Source organism: Littorina saxatilis, linkage group LG3 (genome assembly GCF_037325665.1).
Source record: "Littorina saxatilis isolate snail1 linkage group LG3, US_GU_Lsax_2.0, whole genome shotgun sequence".
NCBI classification, from domain to species: Eukaryota; Metazoa; Mollusca; class Gastropoda; order Littorinimorpha; family Littorinidae; genus Littorina; species Littorina saxatilis.
In genome coordinates, this window is record NC_090247.1 from 31,808,475 (window position 1) to 31,834,201 (window position 25,727).

The 25,727-nt window shown below is 44.8% G+C and overlaps 2 protein-coding genes across 2 annotated transcripts; both read right to left on the minus strand.

Annotated features, from left to right (window-relative positions):
* Positions 1–286: 286 nt before the first annotated feature.
* LOC138962150 (uncharacterized) lies at positions 287–13,582 on the minus strand. The gene is made up of 7 exons (XM_070333872.1): positions 13,397–13,582; positions 12,325–12,397; positions 8,212–8,480; positions 7,113–7,354; positions 3,972–4,128; positions 2,210–2,392; positions 287–1,603 (listed from the first exon to the last, which is right to left on the minus strand). The coding sequence occupies exons 1-7, from the start codon at positions 13,508–13,510 to the stop codon at positions 1,304–1,306; spliced, it is 1,338 nt and encodes a 445-aa protein (XP_070189973.1). The 5' UTR covers positions 13,511–13,582; the 3' UTR covers positions 287–1,303.
* A 15-nt stretch (positions 13,583–13,597) lies between these two features.
* Positions 13,598–23,477, minus strand: LOC138961171 (dentin sialophosphoprotein-like; the record flags this gene model as incomplete). Its single annotated transcript, XM_070332771.1, has 2 exons — positions 22,528–23,477; positions 13,598–15,316 (listed from the first exon to the last, which is right to left on the minus strand). Coding segments are annotated over exons 1-2 (2,184 nt in total), but the record flags the coding sequence as incomplete, so codon positions are not given.
* Between the last annotated feature and the right edge of the window lie 2,250 nt (positions 23,478–25,727).

Here is a 25,727-nt window from a genome sequence, read left to right on the forward strand (position 1 = left end):
ACGGCGGACGAGCTAAGCGGGGTCGAGCTAAGTGGAGTCGAGTGTAAATTGTTTACATTTTAACAGATAACTAAAGTAAAAACACATTATACATATGTACACAAAATGCATTGCATTGAGGTAAATTGCGAGTTAATTGATGTGAATTAAATGGAGGTAAATTGCGAGTTAATTGATGAGAGAGAGAGAGAGAGAGAATTCAAAATACACGCGCATGCATGCACTTACAGGAACAGATACAGATATTGTCAGAGACACAGACAAAGCGCAGTTGGCAACACCATCATTGAACGCATAATTTTTATTTCTCGAAACCAACGCGGAACATGCAAAGAAGACAAAAATATCAAAACACAAACAATCTGAATGACAGCAACATGAAATACTTTTGCATGAAACTTGAAATGCCTGTCATAATCACAATGCAATACGAATTTGTCAAAAACTAAGCGTTTATGACTTTTTGTTATGCACCTTTATAGTGGGCATTAATTAAACACAAACTATAGAAAAAGGTCCAAATGATGAATCCTTGTATCAACATATTCGCCATTATCTGACAATCGAGGCTGGTCGTACAACCAAGACATCGAACTTTAAACACGCAACATTCACATTTTTGACACAGCGATCTCAGTGTCCAATCCAAAAGACAGGGAAGAGAAAAAAGCAAACTTACATTTTGAAAGGGGAAGTACCTTTTTAACAATGGAGAACCTCCACATTCACATTCCGAAGTAGAAACAAATAACATAAAAGAACCAAATTAAACGGCAAAACAAACAAAAATCAACATAACTTTTTGTTTTTTTAGTGAACTAAAAACATTATTAGAACCAATAATTTAGGCTGACTAAATACAATATTCCAAATGGAAGAAACTTCAACAGCCTTCGTGCGCATTACAGTCAGCGAGACCATCAGAGGGTTATGTGAAATGAACTCTCATAGGCACTAACCGCATGAACACTTAAACTGTACACCTTCCATGAGCAAAACTTGAAGCGTTTCACTCGTCAGCATTCAGGAGAAGGAGGATTTAGAAATACGATAGCTTTTGAACGCTCTTTAATATTCTATGGACCATGCCGTCGAAGATGTCAAAGAAGGGCAGGTATGAAGGAGATGGAGGAAGAGGAGGAGGAGGAGGAATTGCGTTTTTAACTCTTCAACATCATACGAAACATGCGATCAAAGACATCAAAGCTGGGACAGGTCTGCCAAAGCACCAGGGTGTTAACGGCGGGTCTGAAGAAGCTCTGGAGGAGGAGGAGGAGTAGGAAGAGGTGGGGGAGATGCGTCTTTAACACTTCACCATCATACGAAACATGCGGTCAAAGACATCAAAGCTAGGACATGTCTGCCCGAGCACCAGGGTGTTGACCGCGGGTCTGAAGAAGGGCGGTGTTCCTGAAGGAGCTCCGGAGGAGGAGGAAGAGGATGCTGGGGATGCTGACGACGAGGAAGAGGAGAAGATGACGAGGTAGCTGTCGTCCAGGAGACAGTCGGCATCACTCCACCTCATCATGAGTTGCAGGAGCTGCTGGCGGGACAGTCTGAGCAGGGACCTCTCCAGGAAACCCTTCACGCGGTTCTGAGACACCTGGGAGACACAGAGCGTGCAGACGTCACCATCATGCTATTACACATGGTCAGTTTAGCTGATTGGGTCGAGTTCAACCCTTTCTATTGGATTTTGGTGGCCCCGGAAATCCCATTTCACAGAGACAGAGATTACAGACACGTATGTGCACCCGCAGAAACAGAGAGATACAGACACTGTGTATTTAATATTCACAAATTTTTATTTTATTTAAATCTCCTCAATGGAAGGGTTTCTGAAACCACTCCCAGAGTTTTCCAAATGTCTAACGTTCTTTCATTTAAAAAAAAAGTTTGCTGGCATCGAGCTCTGACCACTAGGACGCACTGTCTTCGTAAGGGCGCCCGTGCACTTAAATCAAAAGCAAATTACATCTACAATCGTCTGTTGCCCGTGACCCTACACGCAGAAAACTCGAAGAGCCGTGGAATTGCTTTGCAAACACGCTGCTTTACACAGCATTGGCCAACGCTGGAGGGCAGCACCGCGATAGGCTGGACGGATGTGCATAGAAAGGCATCGACAGAAAAACTGCTGGCTATCCCTTTCAATGTGCCCTATTATGTTGCTCAACTTACAGTGTCCAAGAAACGTCAGTCTCCTTACCTGCTTGCTTTCGTCAATGCGGAAGCGTGTCCGCTGCAGGATGGCCTGCGGGGTGGGGGCGAGGGTGAGGTACATGTCCACCACCTCCCTCTCCCCCATGGAGGTCAGATAGTCCTGGTCCTTGCGCGTGTTGTCCGTCACGGACAGCAGGCCACGCCTCATCTCGCGCAGCCACCAGAAAGGCTGTAAGTTAAACACAACGACATAGGTCAACGAAACACAAAATAGTAAGAAATGTCAGCTAACGTGTATACATCAAAAAAGATGTTATTCTATTTTTTTCTAAATTGCCAAGCACATGTGTGTGGGGCGTCATATCCATCCACTCACAATGTTCTTTCGCTCAGTCTCTCAGATTTCTCCATTGACTTTACTCCTCTATGTCCCAGTGGAAGTGAACTTGTGTCGGTAGTTTGTTGGACACACATTGACCAAGCGCGAGGATAATATTCTCCCCTCACCCAACCCAAACACGCCCCCCCTCCCCCCTCGAACACAACTCTCTGAAACATTCACACTCATTTTATACCTGGCAGTACAGGTGTTATTTAATGAGCTATTATACCGATACATGCACATTCTAGCGATGACCTCACAAGTTATGTTCCACTGCTGACAAACTGGGTTCTCGTACATCGTTGGCCATTCCACGGGAGATATATATATATGCAGGAGAAGTGACAGACTTTTCCCGTGACGCCAATATTTCTATTATAATACCTTCTCAAACTTTTCTCTCTCACTTTTCACGTCAGAGATTTCTGTTCGGAAGAGAGAGTCAAGAAGAGACGTCTTGGTTTGTCTGATCGATGTCGTTTGTCATTAAGCCGCCAATCACATCCACACTATCTCATACCTGGCAGTACAGGTGGTAATAACTAATTAAGCCGCCAATCACTCCCACACTATCTCATACCTGGCAGTACAGGTGCCAATAACTAAATAAGCCGCCAATCACATCCACACTATCTCATACCTGGCAGTACAGGTGGTAATAACTAAATAAGCCGCCAATCACATCCACACTATCTCATACCTGGCAGTACAGGTGGTAATAACTAAATAAGCCGCCAATCACATCCACACTATCTCATACCTGGAAGTACAGGTGGTAATAACTAATTAAGCCGCCAATCACTCCCACACTATCTCATACCTGGAAGTACAGGTGGTAATAACTAAATAAGCCGCCAATCACATCCACACTATCTCATACCTGGAAGTACAGGTGCCAATAACTAATTAAGCCGCCAATCACATCCACACTATCTCATACCTGGAAGTACAGGTGGTAATAACTAATTAAGCCGCCAATCACATCCACACTATCTCATACCTGGAAGTACAGGTGGTAATAACTAAATAAGCCGCCAATCACATCCACACTATCTCATACCTGGAAGTACAGGTGGTAATAACTAAATAAGCCGCCAATCACATCCACACTATCTCATACCTGGCAGTACAGGTGGTAATAACTAATTAAGCCGCCAATCACTCCCACACTATCTCATACCTGGAAGTACAGGTGCCAATAACTAAATAAGCCGCCAATCACATCCACACTATCTCATACCTGGAAGTACAGGTGCCAATAACTAAATAAGCCGCCAATCACTCCCACACTATCTCATACCTGGCAGTACAGGTGCCAATAACTAAATAAGCCGCCAATCACATCCACACTATCTCATACCTGGCAGTACAGGTGGTAATTACGAATTAAGCCGCATTATCACACCTTTACTACAGTATTTCATACCTGGCAGTACAGGTAGTAAGCGGCCAGTTCAACCACGAAGGCCTCCACCTCGTCACACCTGGTTGGCACCTGACACTGGTTCCCCCCGTAGGACTGTACCGCCACCCCCACACGTTTCTCTGCACGGATCCTCAAGAACCGCTCCACGCCAGAACCCCTAGCAGGTTAAGGGAAAACACAATTTATTTCAAAAGCCACTAAGACTATAGGCACTAGAAAAACAACATCTTCATACAGAAGCGAGGCTGAGCACTTCACATAATACATAAACAAAACGGTCTGGATCTGTGCAAAACATGAAAAAAGCGCTGTTTGGTGTATTAACCGGTCAAAATGTTCAAGAAAAAAGAAAAGTACAATCAGAATCCTTTCGGGATATATCTGTTCACATGTACTGTTCATTCCCTTGTTATTTCAAACACATGTTAAAGGCACAGTGCAGCTCACAGCCTTCGTTTTGCGTTTTTGTTGCAGCTAAGTGCATTTACAGTTCAAAAATCCTCCTATGGTAGTAAAACAAACCCAAAACTACCCAACGACGACATCTGTGAAGCTCGACAGTTTCTTGTTCACGCGAGTGCATAAATTAACCTAGTTATTACGTGGTGTTTGGTCGGAGTTCGATTCAACTGAGTGATTCCGGCCTCCATTTTGTTTTACACAAACTCATGATGACGTCTGACATAGTTTGCTTAGTGACGTGTCTTTTTGTGCATGATGTGGTGATCTACCTGATCTAAATTTAGATCCAAAAATAGGCCAAGACCAGCCGGGTCCGAGTACGAAATTAATTCGTAAACAAGAAGGGCAAAGCCCATACGACTCACATGCTTGACCTTGACCTTTACATGACCTTGACCTTCAGGGTCAAGGTCAAATAACTAAACCTAGCAATGACATCATACACTAAGAACTGCTTTACACATTTTTCCTACCAAAATACATGTGACCTTGACCCAAGGTCAAGGTCATCCAAGGTCATGCAACACAAAGCTGTTAATTCAAGACATAGGAAGTACAATGGTGCTTATTGGCTCTTTCTACCATGAGATATGGTCACTTTTAGTGGTTCACTACCTTATTTTGGTCACATTTCATAAGGGTCAAAGTGACCTTGACCTTGATCATATGTGACCAAATGTGTCTCATGATGAAAGCATAACATGTGCCCCACATAATTTTTAAGTTTGAAACAGTTATCTTCCATAGTTCAGGGTCAAGGTCACTTCAAAATATGTATACAATCCAACTTTGAAGAGCTCCTGTGACCTTGACGCAAGGTAAACCAAACTGGTATCAAAAGATGGGGCTTACTTTGCCCTATATATCATATATAGGTGAGGTATTCAATCTCAAAAACTTCAGAGAAAATGGGAAAAATGTGAAAAATAGCTGTTTTTTAGACAACATTTATGGCCCCTGCGACCTTGACCTTGAAGCAAGGTCAAGATGCTATGTATGTTTTTTGGGGCCTTGTCATCATACACCATCTTGCCAAATTTGGTACTGATAGACTGAATAGTGTCCAAGAAATATCCAACGTTAAAGTTTTCCGGACGGACGGACGGACGACTCGGGTGAGTACATAGACTCACTTTTGCTTCGCATGTGAGTCAAAAAATCGCAGTTCTTGACTCTTTGGGTGCAAGTCAATGAAACTTGGTAGTTCTTCTAACGGATAGCTGCCTGAGGTATGACTAAAAGCCCCAGGGGCTCCGTGCACCTGGATTTGACAAGTTCAGTACCTTTAATGTTTATTTTTTATTTTTTAAGAACACTTGGATTCTTTTTATTATACGTAGATCTATACAGTTTTCCGTCTCAGTTCAGAACAGAACTTCACTCAGATATGGAGTGAAATTCACTCTTAAAGTCTTGAGAAAGGCATTCAATGTCTGTCTCTGATGTATATATATATACCCCCAGACTCTTCAGCCTGATCGGTTTCTATGCACGGTTGGAATTTTACGTAGAATCAATAGCGTAACTCTCAAAGCAAACTTATTCAGCGTAAAAAAAAACAAGTCGCGTAAGGCGAAAATACAATATTTAGTCAAGTAGCTGTCGAACTCACAGAATGAAACTGAACGCAGCAAGACCGTATACTCGTAGCATCGTCACTCCACCGCCCGTGGCAAAGGCAGTGCCCGTGGAATTGACAAGAAGAGCGGGGTATTCGTTGCGCTGAGAAGGATAGCACGCTTTTCTGTACCTCTCTTCGTTTTAACTTTCTGAGCGTGTTTTTAATCCAAACATATCATATCTATATATTTTTGGAATCAGGAACCGACAAGGAATAAGATGAAAGTGTTTTTAAATTGATTTCGACAAAAAAATTTTGATAATAATTTTTATATATTTAATTTTCAGAGCTTGTTTTTAATCCGAATATAACATATTTATATGTTTTTGGAATCAGCAAATGATGGAAAATAAGATAAACGTAAATTTGGATCGTTTTATAAATTTTTATTTTTTTTTACAATTTTCAGATTTTTAATGACCAAAGTCATTAATTAATTTTTAAGCCACCACGCTGAAATGCAATACCGAACCCCGGGCTTCGTCGAAGATTACTTGACCAAAATTTCAACCAATTTGGTTGAAAAATGAGGGCGTGACAGTGCCGCCTCAACTTTCACGAAAAGCCGGATATGACGTCATCAAAGACATTTATAAAAAAAATGAAAAAAACGTTCGGGGATTTCATACCCAGGAACTCTCATGTCAAATTTCATAAAGATCGGTCCAGTAGTTTAGTCTGAATCGCTCTACACACACACACACACACACACACGCACGCACATACACCACGACCCTCGTTTCGATTCCCCCTCGATGTTAAAATATTTAGTCAAAACTTGACTAAATATAAAAAAAATCCACTTTGAACAGAAACATTTGAATTATTTTAGATTTCTCATTCTAGGTATGTATGTAAGTTAAAGTGCAATGATGCTATCCTTATTTTTTTTTAAACGGACCCGGGCCTACGGTGGCCTAACAGACGGTTTAAAATAGCAACCGTAAAAATAAGCTTATTCTAGAGTTGCTAACCATTTACATTTTCATGACTGCATTTTGAACAAAATTCGGTTAAACCAAGATAACCAGTGCCAGCAGGCCACTGTAACATCTTACCTTGCGCTCTCACGGAGGTCCTCCAGCGACTCCGCCTCAAAGGGAAACATGACGTGACGCAGCGAGTCCAGGAAGAGCGCCTGGGAGCACTTCTCGCCAGTGAAGACGCTGACCGCACAGGCCGGAGACACGGCCACGGGCCAGTAACCACACAGCACTAAACCGTGACGGAGGATCTTGCCCAGCACGTACGGCACGTCCGAAGAGGAGGTAGAGGCGAGGGAACTGTCCACCTTGGGGACCTGGGGGAAACATTTTGAAGGTGAAGTATCAGTCTTGGGAACAGGTGATACGATCGAACCTGCTGATATTGACCGCCCGAGGAACTTTCCGCTTTAGACAAGTCGTCGCTATGGTGAATGATAGAGGTAAAAAAATGGTCGGGTATCTTTAGGGATGGTCGTGATGGACAGGTGGTCCTCGTCGAGAGGTGGTAGCCAGGGCAGGTTCAACTGTACACAGAATCAGGGGTGTTGCTGAGTTTTATTTTGTTTGGAAAATAAGCCGGAATGGTCATGAAAGTTTCGGCTATTTTCCGAAGTATAGTACTTCGTGTACCCTTTTCCCAATTGTGAAAAAGATCGGCAGATCCGCCGAAATGGCAGTAGACTTTTCGGCGATTTGAAAGACGTGTCGGCATTTTGTCGACTGCCAAAGCCAAACGGCGTTCCTGAGAAAACAGTAAAGAGACTCTGAATGGAGAACAGTCTTGTCAGTTTATTTCTCATCGTTTGTGTGTGTCTGTGATTGTGAAATATTGGCTTTTATGACTAGATGTTGATCGATTCACATTCTAGGACGACAAGGAAATAAGTTAAACATTTCAATTCCTGCAACGATTTCTGCATCCAGTTCATGAATCGTGACGATTCTTTTTTTACTCTCACAGAGACACACCAACGTATACCAAAACCCTCCAATCCCGAACTCGTCCGAGCCTCCCCCCCCCCCCCCCCCCCCACCCTTCCACACCCCTCCCCCTTCACCCCTTGTGAGTAACTTCCCCCCAAATTTTCCGACTCCTTTCAACAGCAACACCCCTTCCCACACCATGCACCCCCATCTTCATTCCCTCGCATCCAAATGGACTAGCTCAGACCTTCTGTAAGTGACCATCAAAGTAGGTCTTCAAGCACTCGGCCCAGAACATGGAGAAGAGCGTCTTGTGGGCCACGTCCTCCCAGTTGTCCTGCAAGGTGTCGAGGGACAGCGACGTGGCGTTGTTGACTCCGGAGACGTCCCGGCAGAGCCTGAAGAGCGACCCCCTGTGGATGCGATCCGCGCTGTGCTTGAAGACGTCCATGAGGTCATCCAGGACGTGGTCGCGTCGGATGAAGAACGGTCCCACTGTGGCGTTGCTTGTCTTGTCTGATTTGTAAGATGGATGAGACATTTGAGTTCATCTATAGCAAGTGAACACTGCGATAGAGTGAGAGAGGGAGAGAAGGGGGTAAAAAAAGAGAGAGTGAGAGAAGAGAGAGAGAGAGAGATAAGAGGGTAAAAGAGAGAGAGAGAGAGAGAGAGAGAGAGAGAGAGAGAGAGAGAGAGAGAGAAGGGGGTAAAAGAGAGAGAGAGAGAGAAGGGGGTAAAAAAAGAGAGAGAGAGAGAAACATTGAAACATTGAACTTTATTACAGGAAAGATAGCATTAGGTCCGTAGGACCTTTCTTACAGCTAGTCCTGATCTAAGCAAAATGGTTATAATCGAAAGAGAGAGAGAGAGAGAGAGAGAGAGAGAGAGAGAGAGAGAGAGAGAGAGAGAGAGAGAGAGAGAGAGAGAGAGAGAGAGAGAGAGAGAGAGAGAGAGAGAGAGAGAGAGAGAGAGAGAGAGAGAGAGAGAGAGAGAGAGAGAGAGAGAACTCGAAAACTTTATTACCGAGGGATGATATCAATAGGTCCAGAGAGAGCGCATTTACTCAAAAATTGTAATACTGAAAAACTACAGCGTTGTATTACTGAACGATTACAGCGTTGGGTCCCAAGAGAAGAGTAAGTCAGTTCTTCCCAACCCTATCCTAACGGTAACCCATCACACCACCACCGCGTTAGCCACCGAAGTTTTAACTTCTTTTTGTTCAAAGGAGAAGGGTCATTGTATATATATATGTATAGGTTACAACACGAGTGGTTTTTTATATGGCTTGTATTTCAGTCAAGACCCAGCGGATGAATATCATCGGGAGACACGAGCCTTTGGCGAGTGGCTCTCGATTGATATTCCCGCTGGGTCTTGACTGAAATACAAGCCATATAAAAAACCACGAGTGTTGTAATCTGTATATCCCATTCTACCATCAAACACAAAGTGTAGACTACTAGCGGCACTTTTGCGATCTGTGGAGTGTGAAACAGTGTTTTCAGCGAGACATGGCCTTTTTGCAACCTTAAACTAAGTGACCGTCGCTGAAAAAATAAAACGAATGAGTGCATCTATAAGTACGCGGTAACACTACTTTCAGACCGTTTAAAAGCGTTAAGTAAAGGTTCATAAGTTGCAAGAAAGTAATGAAGTCGTATAGAAATCCATTTAGTTGAAGCGCACAATTCTTTTGCGTTTCAGGTCGGCGGAACGGGGAAACCGGTTTGGCCCCCATTTGGCTTACTCGACTCGATTCAGAATCGATTCCACGTTGTTTTTTTCGAACGCATTATTATACAATTAGTCTTATTGACAGAGAAGCAAATTTTAGGGAACACATATGTAGATTTAACCATTTGCTCCCTATTTGAAATGTATCTACATGATAAACTGTTTTGCGAGTGTGTTTGCATGAACCTAAACTGGTATTGATGCGATGAAAACAGGACCCAAGTCTGTCACCGCCGCTTGATTGCATTTTGAAAGAATATGACTGGATTACGGAAAAATACACACATGTTAAGTTCTTAGATACCTTCATCGCCAATGTGGACTTACTGCAGAGCCAGGCAAAAGAGTAGACTTGCTCGCAAAACACGTGAAACAGCTGATGATAGCGAAGCCCAACCGTGCCAGGTAAGGACGGTCTGACAGATTCTCAAAAGTCGTCTGCTAACGAAGCAAGGGGAGGGTACTCGTGTTTTTGTTTTGGTTCGCTAGCATCTGGTTATCTTGTAAGTTGAATGTTCGTTTTTTCCCACCTGCATTGCTTTCATAATGAAAGAAACGTTTGCTTATTGCATCTCATACATCAGATCAGTTCTGAGATTCATTTTTGCGTGCAACTGATATGGTTTTCTGAGCCGTGCAATACGATTTTGGAACTTCATACAAATGTGTCACATTGTTCGGCGCGAGGTCAAAGGTCGGGAGCAAAGTAGTTCTTCGCCCAAATCGGAATCTGCACTATCATATATTTTTTTGAGTCCATGATGTATTTATTGAGCTATAAAAATACAACATATATACCCATACTGAAGTAACAGAGACAAAGAAGGGAGGTCATGGGATATATACATATATATATATATACACAAAGAAAAAAGCCAAGCACCCCCCGAATGAATTTGTGATAATAATTGAGTCAAATTTGTTTTACCATTTTTTTTCTTCGTAATGACATACATGGGTTTCCATAATAAGGTTGGGAAGTTCACGCGTCAAGATTGTGTCGCCACTGCCTGTGAGAAGCACGTGCAGCATGCAACCCATGAATGTTAAAAAAGGCAGTATGCTCACGCTGCAAATTTCTGTATTTAACACTGGGCGACGACAATTTGCAAACATTCTCTGTGAACATGGCGAGAAGACGATTATCAGAGGCGATCCGATGGCAGATTATAGGAATGCATGCTACAGGAGCATCCTTCAAAGCGATTGGTCGTCAACTTGGCTACCACTACACCGTCATCAGCCGTTTGGTACGCAAACATCGTCAGACTGGTGCTGTGAAGGACCGTCCACAGTCAGGGCGACCCCGTGTGACGTCAGAACGTGAAGACCGAGCACTTCTCCGAATAATTCGGCGTGAGCCATTTTCAACGAGTACCGTCCTGAAACGAGCATGGCTTCCAAATCGACATCTGTCAACCAGGACCGTACGAAACCGCTTGAAAGCTGCAGGAATGGCAGCCCGAAGAGTCATTAAGCGTCCCCGACTGACAGATGACCACAAGAGAAGACGCTTGGCATGGTGTCTGGCACGGCAAAGATGGAACCTGAGAACGTGGAGGAGGATCCACTGGTCGGACGAAAGCAGATTCCTTCTCCATGTCACTGACGGCCGACTGAGGGTATGGAGGCACCGGAACACGGCCTATACACCCAGGAACATCAGATAAACTGTTCCATTCGGTGGCGGGTCAGTCATGGTTTGGGGTTGCATTTCCCATGACTGCAAGCTAGACCTTGTCACCATACGTGGCAACCTCACGGGTGATCAGTATATGCGACATGTCCTGGAACCTGTTGTCGTTACTCATTTTGACAACCACCCACTTGCCACAAGACCCGTGTACATGGATGATAACGCCAGGCCTCATCGATCCAGGTCAGTAGTGGACTACCTCCAGAACAACGCTGTAACAACACTCCCATGGCCGGCAATGAGTCCAGATCTTAATCCGTTGGAGCATGTTTGGGACATCCTGGGGCGTCGTATACAAGCTCTGCAGCCTCCTGTGCAGACATTACGTGAATTGGAGGCAGCTTTGCATCGTGAGTGGTTGCAAGTGACCCGTGAACAGATCCGACGTTTGACTGGAGGCATGAGACGCAGGGTTGACGCCGTCATCCGGGCACGCGGGGGTTTCACTCGATATTGAACTTTTGAATCGCGTATGCCATCTGAGCACTCTCAATTACATTTTTTTCATGACACATTTACCTAAACCTGTCTTTTTCAGCTTGCAGCTCCATACTTATCAGGGGTACTGTTTTAGGGTTAAAACGTCACTTTTTAATCACGATTAAAACCAATCAAAACTGGAGTTTTCTTGTGTGATGTTATTTCCAAAGAGTTGCTCTTGTCGATAACATTTGTCAAACCGAGCTCCTGAACTTACTGTTTCCATACCAGAACTTTAAAAATCAGTCATTGCGAAATTGAAGGGGGGTGCTTGGCTTTTTTCTTTGTGTATATATAATAAATTAATGCAATTTGATCGAGCTTTTTTTTTTAACGCGTTTCTGTTTGCAAAACATTGTCAAGGGAGAGGAGATAGAGTGGGATGACTTACTCAGTTACTGCGTAGCATGTGAAGTTGTACAGAATGATAATTCAGTTATCAATTACCTTGTGGAAATAAAGAGACGGGCGAGGAAGCTTTCCGCGATGTTGCCATCAGATGTGAAGCTACTGTATCCACCTGAAACAGAAAGACACAAGGGTCAAAATGTGTTCATATCTGCCGAGTCGGGGATTTCCCGTTATAATACAAGTGATGATATAAACGCAGCATTTCCGGGTATCTGGTTCATTTTAGTCGCTTTTATAGTTAAAATTACGATCCTTACGTGTCGCTACTTTACTGAGTTAACGCTCTTTGATTTAATCAAACAGACCAGTTTATTGCAGCAAATGTTGTAGGCCAACTAAAACATTCATTCTCGTGTCATTTCATTCAAACTTTATCCCCCATTAAAGGCACTTCATTTGGCTATCTTGCACACTTTTTGGATGAAAGACTTTTTATTTTTTATTTTACAAAGGTCACGTGACCGCCGCTCAAGTAAGGGTACCACCAAAATCGACTTGATAAAAACGTAATGTAGCAATAATTCAATACGAATACAAGACATCGACGAAAATTCCGGATAGGCACAACTTGGAAACTTTAACATAGGAAGAGAAAGTCAAATCACTGACAGAGCAGAGGATGAGAACTAAAGGGTAGAACAAAACAAGCCCCCCCCCCCCCCCCCCCAACAAGGAAACCAGAGACAAGACAGCATGTGAAGAAGAAGAAGATACTAGAAAATTAAGAAACAAAACCAAATCAAAAAACAAACAGCATAGGGCTCAATGGAAGGCTAAGTGATGGCGCTAGTATTTTTTCAAACCGGTACGCAAACTTTTATGATGCAAACAGTCCAGAAAAAAACGGTAGGCTGGTCATTGGAACCAGTAAGAGTCCAACTCAGAGCACTGGTTTTATTGTTCTTCCAGCGAAAAAAACCGGTTGTTCTAAAACATTAACCGGTAGGTCGTACCGGCAGCCAATTTTGTTCCGGTATTTTCTCGTTTCAACCGGTAAAATACCGGTAATTACCGGTTAACGCCAATACTGATTGGCCTCTGGGTCGGTGGCCATAAAACGTAGTCAGAAAGCCATTAAAACACAATGACCACCCAAAACATTACTCACAGAAGACTTGCCCCTGGACGCCGATGATGGAACAGAAGCTGAGGAGCCAGACTTCGTGATGCCCTGCTGTCGGCTGACCAGTGGTCGCGAGGAAGTTGAATGCCAGCCGGACATTTTACTCCCACCTCCACCAACTGACCTCTTAGCCGACCCACCACCACCACTGCTGCTGCGAGGATGGCTTATGAGAGGGAATTCTTTCTGCGGTGTGATGTCGTTGATCAGGCTTTTCTTCCCTGGAGGGTAGTCGTTCCCGTTGAAGGATTCTTGCTTGGTTTGGAAGCTCTCCTGAGTGGGTTGGGAGTCCGATCGGCTTCCGTTCTCCTGAGTCATCTGTGAATCAGATCTGCTCCAAGACTGGCAAGAGTGTCCTTTTTCCCGAGTCTCAATCTTGTGGGAGAAGTCTGCTGGCAGCGCTGAGATAGGGGGGAGGGGACGGGGCAGCTTCCTGAGAGGTTCGCTACGGTAAGGGACGACGCTGCTACCGCTAGAGTTGGTGTTGATTGTGTTGCTACTGCTGACGGTGGTGCTGGTTCGAGCGAGGAAAATGGGGTCGCTGCGGTACGGCACGGGATCAACCGAAGCAGGGAGACTGGACGGGGGACTGAGGGTGCGGACCGTCTGGTCCGGTTGTGGCTGCGAAGGATCGTCCGGGTCGGGGGCTTCCTGCTTGATATCCATTGGCTTGAACGGCAAAGAGGCGATCACTGGGTTGCTAGGCTTTCCGCTACAGCAAGGCAACGTGCAGACCGAAGCTGGGTCGGCAGGAGAGGCATCAGAGGTCGGAGGGGTGATACTGATGTGCTTAGCCGGGATAGCAGCTGGGGACTTGATGACTCTTCTGGAAAGCGGGTCCGACTTGTCACCAGCGTTGTCGGCCGAGACGGCTGTGTCAGAACGGTTGGCAAGAAGCGACACGCTTTTGGGACTAGTTTTACTGCTCTCGGCGACGCTGTTGTTGTCACCGTCGTTAGCTATGGCGGTGCTGACGTTGGTTCCGTTGCTGACGACCATGGAGTCGGCCGTTCTGCTGAAGAAGGTAGGAGAGGAGGCGAAGGGTACCTGAAAGACGGTCTGAAACTTGCAGAAGGCCGGGTCGATGCGGCAGAAGATGGGAGCCGCGCCTGGCTGTTGGTTGAGCAGAACAGGCTGTGGGTGCGAGGCTGAAGACTTTTTTGAGGAAGATTTGCGTTTCTTGGCGGGAGGAGAGCTGGTATCACTGGCGCCTGGACTGTACGTGCCGGAGCTGTCGTCGTCCTTGCCAACTTCGTCTTTATCGTCGTGCTCCTCGTCCATCTCTTCGTTCTCCGTCACCGTGCGAACAGACTCGATGGTGAACAGACGCGGTTCGTCGTCGTCTTTTTTTCCGGCGCCTCTTCCTTCTCCACTATCCTGCAACTTGCTTCGGTCGTTGCAGAAGTCGTCCTGTTCCTGCTCCTTCGTCTTGACACTGTTACCACTGCCTTCGCCTTCTTCATTTATCGCTTTCTGTTGACCACTCTGCTTCTTCTTGTGGCTTGTGCCTTTGTCGCCGTCTTCGGTAGAGATCGCCTGGGAAGCGTGGCTGTCCTTGACGTAGCCATCATCGCCACCACCACCACCCCATCTGCGGCCTCTGCAGCTGCGACGGGGTCGGCTTGAACTACTCTCCATGCTGTCCTGAGAGTCGTTTTCCTTGTCAGCGTTGTTCCTGGCATCAGGATTACGGGCAGAATATGTTTCAGTGTCGAAGCTGTTCCCGATATCATCGCCTGTTCCATTATTGCTGTATTCAGAGTGGGCGTGGGTTGTGTTACCGGTAGAGGTGTTGGTGTGGCTTTCCTGGTCGTTGTGGTAATCGTGGAATGGTTGAGAGGGATGATGTGCTTGGTTGGGATCGCCGAGAGGCTGGTCAGCGCCTTGGGGATCCTCTGACATTTCCTGCGACAAAACAGCAACATATGAAAGATACAGATGTATGGGAGGGAGGAAGAGAGGGAGAGGGAGCTAGTGAGTGAGAGAGAGAGAGAGAAAGAGAGAGAGAGAGAGAGAGAGAGGGGAGTGAGTGAGAGAGAGAGAGAGAAAGGGGAGGGAGTGAGAGAGAGAGAGAGAGGGAGTGAGAGAGAGAGAGGGAGTGAGAGAGAGAGAGTGAGAGAGAGAGAGAGGGAGTGGGTGAGAGAGAGAGGGAGTGAGAGAGAGAGAGAGGGGGGGGAGGGAGAGAGAGAGAGAGAGAGAGAGAGAGAGAGAGAGAGAGAGAGAGAGCGAACGAACGAACGAACAAACTTTATTACTCAAGGATGAGTAATAAAGAAAGAGAGAGAGAGAGAGAGAGAGAGAGAGAGAGAGAGAGAGAGAGAGAGAGAGAGAGAGAGAGAGAGAGAGAGAGAGAGAGAGAGAGAGAGATCCTCTTTCCCCTGTGAAAGTCTTGAGTATCTCTAGTCCCCGCATACATGTTCAATAGTACATACCATTCCAGTGTAGATTTCGTCATGTGTTGCGACATTTCTTTTCTTCTCAAGCAAAGGCTTCTGCGTCTTCGACGATTTTTCTTCCTTCGACTCAGATTTTGATTTTGATGCCTTCTTGAATTTCTTCATTGTTCGATCCATCTTCTTCGAAGAATCGTTCTCCTGTAAGATGCCGTCGTTGACAGCTTGGCAACAATCTTCCACTGTATTCTCCGATATTTGTTTCTGTTTATTCTTTGATATTTGACCCGTTGTCACATCAACGAATTTTTTCTCCTTCTTCCTCTTCCGTGTCAGCTTTTTCAAGAAATATTTTTCATTTGCGCGTTCATCGTTAATGGCTGGGGAACTATAATCCTCCGTCGTCTGCGAAAATATTCCCGACAAAGCGTGACGAGCTGTCGAATTTGTCAGTTCAACAGTCGTCTGCCCTGACCTCAACTCTCTTTGACTTTTGGGGTTTTGCTTTTTCTGAAGGTTTTTCACTAGTTTTAGTTTGTTGTCTGAGGTTTGGGAATTATCCTCCACTAAACTTTGCGAACACATTTTCGCTGGTGATTGGCGAGTTGTCTTTCCTGAAACTTCATTTGTTGTCTCCCCTGATTTCAACTCGTTCTGATTTTTCCCTTTCGACATTTTCACAGAGTTTTTCTCATTCCAAGAAGGTTCGTTGTTTGTGTCCTGGACATTTGAAAGTTGAACAGTTGCCTCCTTTGAAGAGTTTTTCTTATTCCCAGGTACGTTGTAAGTTTCCTGATCATTTCTCCTCTTGACGGACCGCGAATACGTTCGCGTAAACGTCTTCCCTGATGCATACCAGGTTGTCTTCTTTGGAAATTGAACTGTTGCCTCCCTTGAAGAGTTTTTACCATTTACAGGTTCGTTTTTTCTTTCTTGAAAATGTCTCCTCTCGACTAACCGTGGATACGTTCGTGTAAACGCCTTCCCTGACGCATCCCAGGTTGTCTTCTTTGGAAGTTGAACGATTGCCTCCCTTGCAGTGTCACTGCCCACTGAGCTTCGAGAAGTTGCCTCCTTTTTGTCGCTTGCTGCAATGGGGGATAATGTACCGTTCTGCGCCCAAGACAAGCCGGAAGATACGCCTCTGTTTTTTGCGTAACGCCTCCGTCTTCTTTCAGCTCCGCTAATATGGCGGTGATTGTTCTGCCTCCGGCATCGAAGAATTGTGCCGGATTGATCAGTTCTGATTCGCGCACAACACAAGTAATAATGACACTGCCATATAATGTCGCCATTTTCCACCGCAAAAGCGTATTTGAAGCGGACAGATTCAAAGACGAGACATCTCCTCCCTGTGCTGGATTCGTACTGGTCTCCCTGTATTTCCATGTCACCGTCCATTGTTTTGAACTCAGCACAAATCAATGTCTCGCTTCGCCACAGCCTGTGAAATCTTCCCTTGTGTTCACTGTTCTGTCAAAAATAACTATGACCATGTTACATTTGAAAATCCTCACTGTGGTTGTTGATATTTTGAGTGAGATAGTAATCTGTGCATGAATCGCAGTTGGGTTGGACAGAAGGCGAACTGTCAGCTGTGAGTGCGAGCTCACACACAAAGAAATCAACAAGTCGCGTAAGGCGAAAATACAATATTTAGTCAAGTAGCTGTCGAACTCACAGAATGAAACTGAACGCAACGCAACGCAGCAAGACCGTATACTCGTAGCATCGTCACTCCACCGCCCGTGGCAAAGGCAGTGCACGTGGAATTGACAAGAAGAGCGGGGTATTCGTTGCGCTGAGAAGGATAGCACGCTTTTCTGTACCTCTGTTCGTTTTAACTTTCTGAGCGTGTTTTTAATCCAAACATATCATATCTATATATTTTTGGAATCAGGAACCGACAAGGAATAAGATGAAAGTGTTTTTAAATTGATTTCGAAAAAAAAAATTTGATAATAATTTTTATATATTTAATTTTCAGAGCTTGTTGTTAATCCGAATATAACATATTTATATGTTTTTGGAATCAGCAAACGATGGAGAATAAGATAAACGTAAATTTGGATCGTTTTATAAATTTTTATTTTTTTTTACAATTTTCAGATTTTTAATGACCAAAGTCATTAATTAATTTTTAAGCCACCAAGCTGAAATGCAATACCGAACCCCGGGCTTTGTCGAAGATTACTTGACCAAAATTTCAACCAATTTGGTTGAAAAATGAGGGCGTGACAGTGCCGCCTCAACTTTCACGAAAAGCCGGATATGACGTCATCAAAGACATTTATCAAAAAAATGAAAAAAACGTTCGGGGATTTCATACCCAGGAACTCTCATGTCAAATTTCATAAAGATCGGTCCAGTAGTTTAGTCTGAATCGCTCTACACACACACACACACACACACACGCACACACACACACACGCATGCACATACACCACGACCCTCGTTTCGATTCCCCCTCGATGTTAAAATATTTAGTCAAAACTTGACTAAATATAAAAACCACGCGTAGACGCTCTCTCTCTCTCTCTTTCTCTCTCTCTCTCTCTCTCTCTCTCTCTCTCTCTCTCTCTCTCTCTCTCTCTCTCTCTCTCTCTCTCTCACACACGCTCTCTCTAAAACAAAGGAGACTGGGGAAAATATAATCTCCCTGTTTCAAAGCAGGCTACAGCAAAGTGAAGTCGACAACAAGCACACACACACACACACACGCACACATACACGGCCAAACTCAAACACACACACACACACACACACACACACACACACACACACACACACACACACACAAACACATGATTGTACAAATAATACATTAATATGTCAACAATTATTTCGTTGTTACCAGAGAGAGAGAGAGAGAGAGAGAGAGAGAGAGAGAGAGAGAGAGAGAGAGAGAGAGAGAGAGAGAGAGACCCCCCTACACATCTTTACTTATTTCCAGTCCTCGCATACACATGATACACGTGCTTTACATACCATTTCCATGTCGATTTCTTGATGTGTTGCGTCATTTCTCTTCTTCTCCACCAAAGGTTTCCCCGTCTTCGGCGATTTTTCTCTCTTTTGCTTGGATTTTGATGCCTTCTTCATTTTTCGATTCCCTTTGTTCGAAGAATCGTTCTCAGGTAAGATCCGGTCGTTCAAGTCTTGGGAACAATCGTCCACTGAAGTCTTTGATAATTTATTCTTTTTCTTCTTTGATATTTTACCGATTGTCTCCTCTGTAACTTCAACAGGACTCGCCCCGGATTTCACTTCCTTTCTCTTTTGTTTCAGTTCTTTCCCATCGTTGAAGTCTTGGGAACAATCTTCCACTGTAGTCTTTGACAATTTATTCTTTTTCTTCTTTGGTACTTTACCGGTTGTGTCCTCAGAAATTCCAACAGGACTGCCCCCGGATTTCACTTCTTTATTCCTCTTTCGTTTCAGAGAATGTCTTTCTTTTGTTGTTACATCGTGTACAGCTTGGGAACCATACTCTTCTGGAGTCTGCGAAAATAGGCCTATTTCCGATAAGGCATGACAAGCTGTCTTATCTGAATCTTCCAAAGTCTTCTTCCCTGACTTCAACTCACTTTTCCGCTTTGGGTTCTCCTTGTTCTGAGAGTTGTCAACATTTTTTAGTTTGTTGTCTGAGGTTTGGAAATTATCTTCCTCTACAGTTTGCAAACACATTGTCCCTGATGTTCGGCGGGTTGTCTTTCCTGAAACTTGAATGGTCGTCTCCACTGATTTTAACTTGTTCTGATTTTGTTGTTTCGACATTTTCACAGAGTTTTTTTCATTCCCTTGTTCGTAGTTTGTTTTCTCAAAAGTTTTCCCCTCGACGGACCGTGAATACGTTCGTGTGACCGCCTTCCCTGTCTTCTTTGGAAGTTGAACGGTTGCCCCCCTTGAAGTGTTACTACCAGCTGTGCTTCGAGAAGTTGCCTCCCTTTTTTCGTCTGCTGCAGTGGATAGAAATTCCCCGTTCTCCACAGTAGGAACTGGAGGTAAACCTCCGTTTTCTGCGATAAGTCGCTGTCTTTTTTTCTCTCCTTTAGTAGGACGATGCCTATGTTCATTCCCTCTCCATCGAAGAATTGTGCCGGACGGATCTGTCCTGATTTGCGCACGGCATTTGCTGCGAGTACAGCGCCAGTTAATGTCGCCATTACTCACCGCATAACTGTATTTGAATTGCCAAGACTCGGAGACGACGTATCTTTTACCTCTGTGCGTTCGGTAATGGTCTACGTATGTTTCCATGTCGTCTTCCATCGTTTCAAATACATCTCAAATTCCTGTCGCTTCGCCACGACTGAGGATGCGTTCGATAATGGTCTACGTATGTTTCCATGTTGTCTTCCATCGTTTCAAATACATCACAAACCCTGTAGCTTCGCCACGACTGTGGATGCGTTCGGTAATAGTCTACGTATGTTTCCATGTCGTCTTCCATCGTTTCAAATAGATCACAAACCCTGTCGCTTCGCCACCACTGTGGACCCTTCTCTCGGCGTCGTCACTGTTCTGTCACAAAAGGTATCAAGTTTTACTGACAGGTTGCATTTGAACTAACTCAATGTTGTTGACTTTTCGAGTGGGATAGAAATCTGCACATGCCTCGACGGTTGGGTTGGGCTGGGCAGTTAGCCACAGGCTGTGTGATGTGAGTGTGAGCTCACACGTACAGACAATCTGCACGGAAACCCTGTATAAACATTCACGGCTGATGGCTAGTCTTTATGACCGGACATCTATGTCAGTCTGTATTATGACCCGTCTCTGTCTCTCTCCCCATTCTCTCTCTCCCTCTCTCTCTGACCTCTCACTCCCCCCCCCCCCTCTCTCTCTCTCACACTCGCTCGCTCTACACAAACGTGCGCGTGCGTGCGTGCGTGCGTGTGTGGGTGTGTGCGTGCCCATGAATGTGTGTGTGTGTGTGTGTGTGTGCCCATGAATGTGTGTGTGCATGCGTGTGTGTGTGTGGGTGGGTGCCCATGTGTGTGTGTGTGTGTGTCCGTGCGTGCGCGCGTGCGTGCGTGCGCCCAGCCTACCCTCATCGATCACCCCCCCCCCCCCCCCTTTCACCATTCCCGTATTAAACTTTCTTCATATAGTCCCTTTTTACCTGCATGAAATGTACATATTACATACCACGTCCCTGCAAATTTCCTCCGGTATTGCCATGTTTCTATTCTTCTTTGTCGAAGGCTTCCCTGTCTTCGAGGATTTTTCTTCTTTTGGTTTCGATTTTGATGTTGATACCTTCTTCATTTTGCTATTCAGCTTCTTCGAAGAAGTGCTTTCCTGTATTGGTCTTTCCTTGAAGTCTTGGGCAATATCCTCTGCTGTAGTTTGCGTACATGTGTACTTTGAATTTTGACTGGTTGTCCCGGCCTCGGAGACGTCAACAGCAGTATCCCCAGATATCTTCTTTGAGACGTGAACAGTTGCATCCCTTGGAGTGTTACTACCAGCTGTGCTTTGAGGAGTTGCTTTTCCTTTGTCGTCTGCTGCAGTGAGTGAAAGTGAGCCGTTCTCTGAAGAAAAGGTAGGCAAGCCTGGGTTTTCTGGGGCATGCTTCATCAGTCTCCTGCTTTGTCGTGGCATGGCATGGTCGTGTTCGTGCTTTCTCCATCGCAAAATGGTTCCTAATTGATTGGTTCTGATTTGCGCAGGGCAGATTGGATCCGTACAACGCCATGATATGTCGCCGATTTTTGAAAAAGAACATTGCTGGTAGTGCCGAGATTCAAAGACGATATACTTGTGTTTGCGTGAAGTGTACTGTCTAACCTGTATTTCCATGTTGCTGTCCATTGTTTCGAGTTCACCACAGACTTTCTGCCTACTTCACAAATCCTGCGGATCTGTCACTCTGTCATTCACTGTTCTGTCAAAATAATTATTTCTTTGAGATGTTACATTTGAAGTTCTTCGGGGTACTTGTTGATTTTTCGAGGTATACAGTAATCTCGGGGAGTGTATGTCTCTCTGGTTGGTGTGGACAGTAAGACTAGTAGGCCACCTATCCGATGTGACTTTGAGCTCAAACTCAAAATTGAATAGTACGCACGCAAACTCTGTGTCAAAATGTTGTCGTGGCACGGGCCAGTGAATAAGTGTTATGGCTAGACATTGTGTCTGTCTGTCTGTCTCCTTTTGTTAAGACGAAAAGACTGGAAAGGGTGGGGGGTTCTCGAATGAGATCCAGACACCATGGCAGTGTTGTGGCTTAACTACCTTCTCGATAGTCAGGGTTGTTTCTTTATTTTGGGCGTGGACTGAATGAAAAAAAAAGTGAATTTTTTTTATTACCCTCGGAAAATATAGTTTAAACACCCCCCCCCCCCCCCGTCTCTCTCTCTCTCTCTCTCTCTCTCTCTCTCTCTCTCTCTCTCTCTCTCTCTCTCTCTCTCTCTCTCTCTCTCTCTCATTTTTTTAAGACGCGGAAAAGACTGAGGGAAAAAAACAACAACAACCTGTGACCATATTCATTGGCACGGTGGTGTTACTGTAATCAATCAAATTACTGTATTTTCGAATAAATTACAGACTGAATCAGTGAATGGTTTTGAAAGAGAGAAAGAAAGAGAGAAAGAATAAACGAACAAACAGTATGGCATTGGCAGACAGATAGACAGACTGAGACAGAAAATGAATGAATCAATAGGCCCTATTTAAAAAATAAAAAAAAGATGTGTAGAAAAAAAATCAAAGACTCACCCTATCCTCCTCCGCCACATCCATCTGAATGACGAACCGGTCTTCCTCGTCCGTGTTCTCCTCCTCCTCTTCCTGCTCATCCATTCCTCCTCCCTCCCTCTTCACTTCCCCCTCCTCCATCCCCCGCTCGCCTCCCATCTCCCTCCTCTCTTCCCCTCTCTCCTCCCAACCGTTGTGGGTGATTCTGAAGAGGGTGGGAAGAGACCCGTGCTTCAATCGTCGTCTGACCGGTCGCTGTTCCAAGCCGATGAGCTGTAGAAACTCGGGGACGCTCTCGTTGAGAAAGCTGTCGCTGTGGAAATGATCGGAGCACAGCACAGTATGGCGCGTGGGCTGGAAGTTGGCCTTGTTCACCCGTCGGATCCATTCTCGTCTCAAGTGAGGAGATTTGGGAAAACAGAAGAACGAGATTCCCGGAGTCTTGGACCGGTTTCGACAGTTCGGTGCGCAGCACGTCTTCACCATAGCGATTCACAAGAAATTGAGTTAGATCCCGGCTACAGTGTTGTGGCTAAACAACCTTCCTGTACCGTCAAATTACGATTTCACTGATTGAAAATATCACCGGTGCTTGGACTGTCTTCCCCTTTGTGAAAGTGGTAGACAAAGTTGAACTAGACCAAGCAATCACAGCTTTCAAACAGCGTCCTTCTTCAAACGTCGAATTACGAATTCGCTCTCTGAAAATTTCACAGGTTTTAAGTGCTCAGACTGTCTTCTCCTCCATCGAGCGGTAGAGAAACTGTTAGAATAAAGCAGACTCGCAAAAAGCGTCATCTGTGTGATGTGTCGTCCCCTGTGAAAAAGGTTTCAACTGACGTCATAAAGATCAAAGACTGTATGAGTCTATGACGTACCCGTGCAAGCTTTATCAAGTCTGTGACGACACTTGCCTACGTCACACGTTATCATGTTGACATTGTGCATGTGAGAGGATTGTTTCTCTGTTCGAATTTGCTGTGTCAGTCTCGTCAGAAAACTGACTGAGAAGAAAGAGTCAGCTTATGAATTAGCGAACGTGTGCGTGTTTCTCAGACTTTGTTTATCTGAGTGACTGTCTGTCTGTCTGTGTCTACCTCTCTGTCTTTCTACGCAGAGGGGGGAGGGGGGAGAGAGAGAGAGAGAGAGAGAGAGAGAGAGAGAGAGAGAGAGAGAGAGAGAGAGAGAGAGAGAGAGAGATCTATTTGTGTGCTCCATTCCAGCAGTGTGCCCGCGCCCGTGTCTGCGCATTCCGAAAAGAAGGGTTCGCTGCTATGTCCGTCGTTGTCTGCCATTACCCAAATTCGTTTGTCTTTAATTTCAATAGAACGAGAAAATGTAGAGTCGCTTTCTGCATGGCTGTCATTTTTGCCTGTATTTTAATTCCCGAGACTATGATATACATCCGCACAGCTTTACAACATAAATTTGATAGAATACCTGATGATCCCTCTTATTCATATTGATATTACCTTTTAGTCTCTGGAACACTTACTTAAAGACTATCAGTATCAGGCAGTTGCCGGCCAAGGCCACGGTGCTTCTCTGATGCTAATTGACACTTGCCATCATTAAGCAAAATGGTGCTTATAGGTATTTGATGCTGTCACCGGCTTCAAACACTTTTGGACAGATCTAATTCTAGCATTTGCTCTATGGTCAAAAAGCGGAACACAGAACTGATTGTCAACGTAAAACACCGCATGGTTTTTCATTCGCATAAACAAGGGAAACAATCCACGCCTGTGCTAAACGAAGCGCGTTGTTGATTCTTTCCCTTGAGTTGTGACGGGTTGACTCTCAATTTTCATACGTGGCATAATCATGAACATAAAGTTCTACATACTCTCTCTCTCAGTCTCTCCCTCTCTCCCCCTCTCTCTCTCTCTCTCTCTCTCTCTCTCTCTCTCTCTCTCTCTCTCTCTCTCTCTCTCTCTCTCTCTCTCTCTCTCAGCTAGCTGTCTCTGTCTCTCTCAGACACACAAAGTGACACAGACACTGTACACGGCAGACACAGACAAACAGACACACAGAAAGACCCAGGCAAAGACACAGACAGACAGACAGACACGCACGCACGCACGCACGCACGCACGCACACACACACACACACACCACACACACACGCACATACACACAGACACACACACACACACACACCGGCGCACATAGTATATACGCACGCAAACACATAGTACACGCTCGCATGCACACAGACAGACAGACAGACAGCCTAGAAGGACTGACACATATCGTGACTCGCGTACGCACACACACACACACACACACATGACCAGACCAAGGATAAAGTTTATGGGAGTTGAGCTGACACACATCCCCGCACCGGCCCAAAATAGGGTGTTGACTTTCCGGGGCAAAGTGGAGATTGTTGTTACAGTCTCTGTGTCTGGCTCTCACTCTCTGTCTATCTGTCTGTATGTCTCCCCCCCCCCCCCCCGCCACCCCCTTGATCTCTCTTTTAAAGGGGAATTTTGACTCTTGATTTCTATTTTGCCTGATCACTTTTATCTTTCTGCTGCAGAGCCTTCCTTCCTCCTCATCCATGCCCTCCTCCTTTTAACATAAGCATTCCCCGTTTTTATATTCCATTCAAGACTAAACAACACCTACGCAGATCTGAATAAAGCAATGTTAAAACGGCACTGCATGTTTTGTTATTTATACTTATTTTTCATATTCTGTTTTGTAGTTGGTTGTAATGTTCATTTTCGTTGATCTTGCTGAATTTAGTGAAATGTGTCTGTTGTGTCCGTGTGTAAATCAGTTCTGAGTTTGTGCGTGTGATTAAGTTGTCTTTTGTAAGCGACCACTAGCACCACCACAGACATGTTCAAGCTTTTGTATAGGACAATAGCATCTTTTCACAGCCCCCCCGCCCCCTAAAAAAAATATCAAGAGACTCGCTGCTTCTTATGCACAATGGACATGTTTATGAATTAATTTCACAGATTGACACAGGTGTCCTGTATACAATTAATTAATTTAAAATTCCTCACCCTACCCAAAAAGCATTCAGGTTGTTTGTATTTGGAACTCTGATTAAGGGTGTTCTAATCACACGTTAAAGCCCTGAGAGGTGCAAATGATCACTTACATGAGAAAAATGAAGGCCAAATAAAAACTTTAAACAAATGTAAAATCTACCCCCAAAACAACAACAACAACAACAACAACAACAACAACAACAACAAACAAACCAA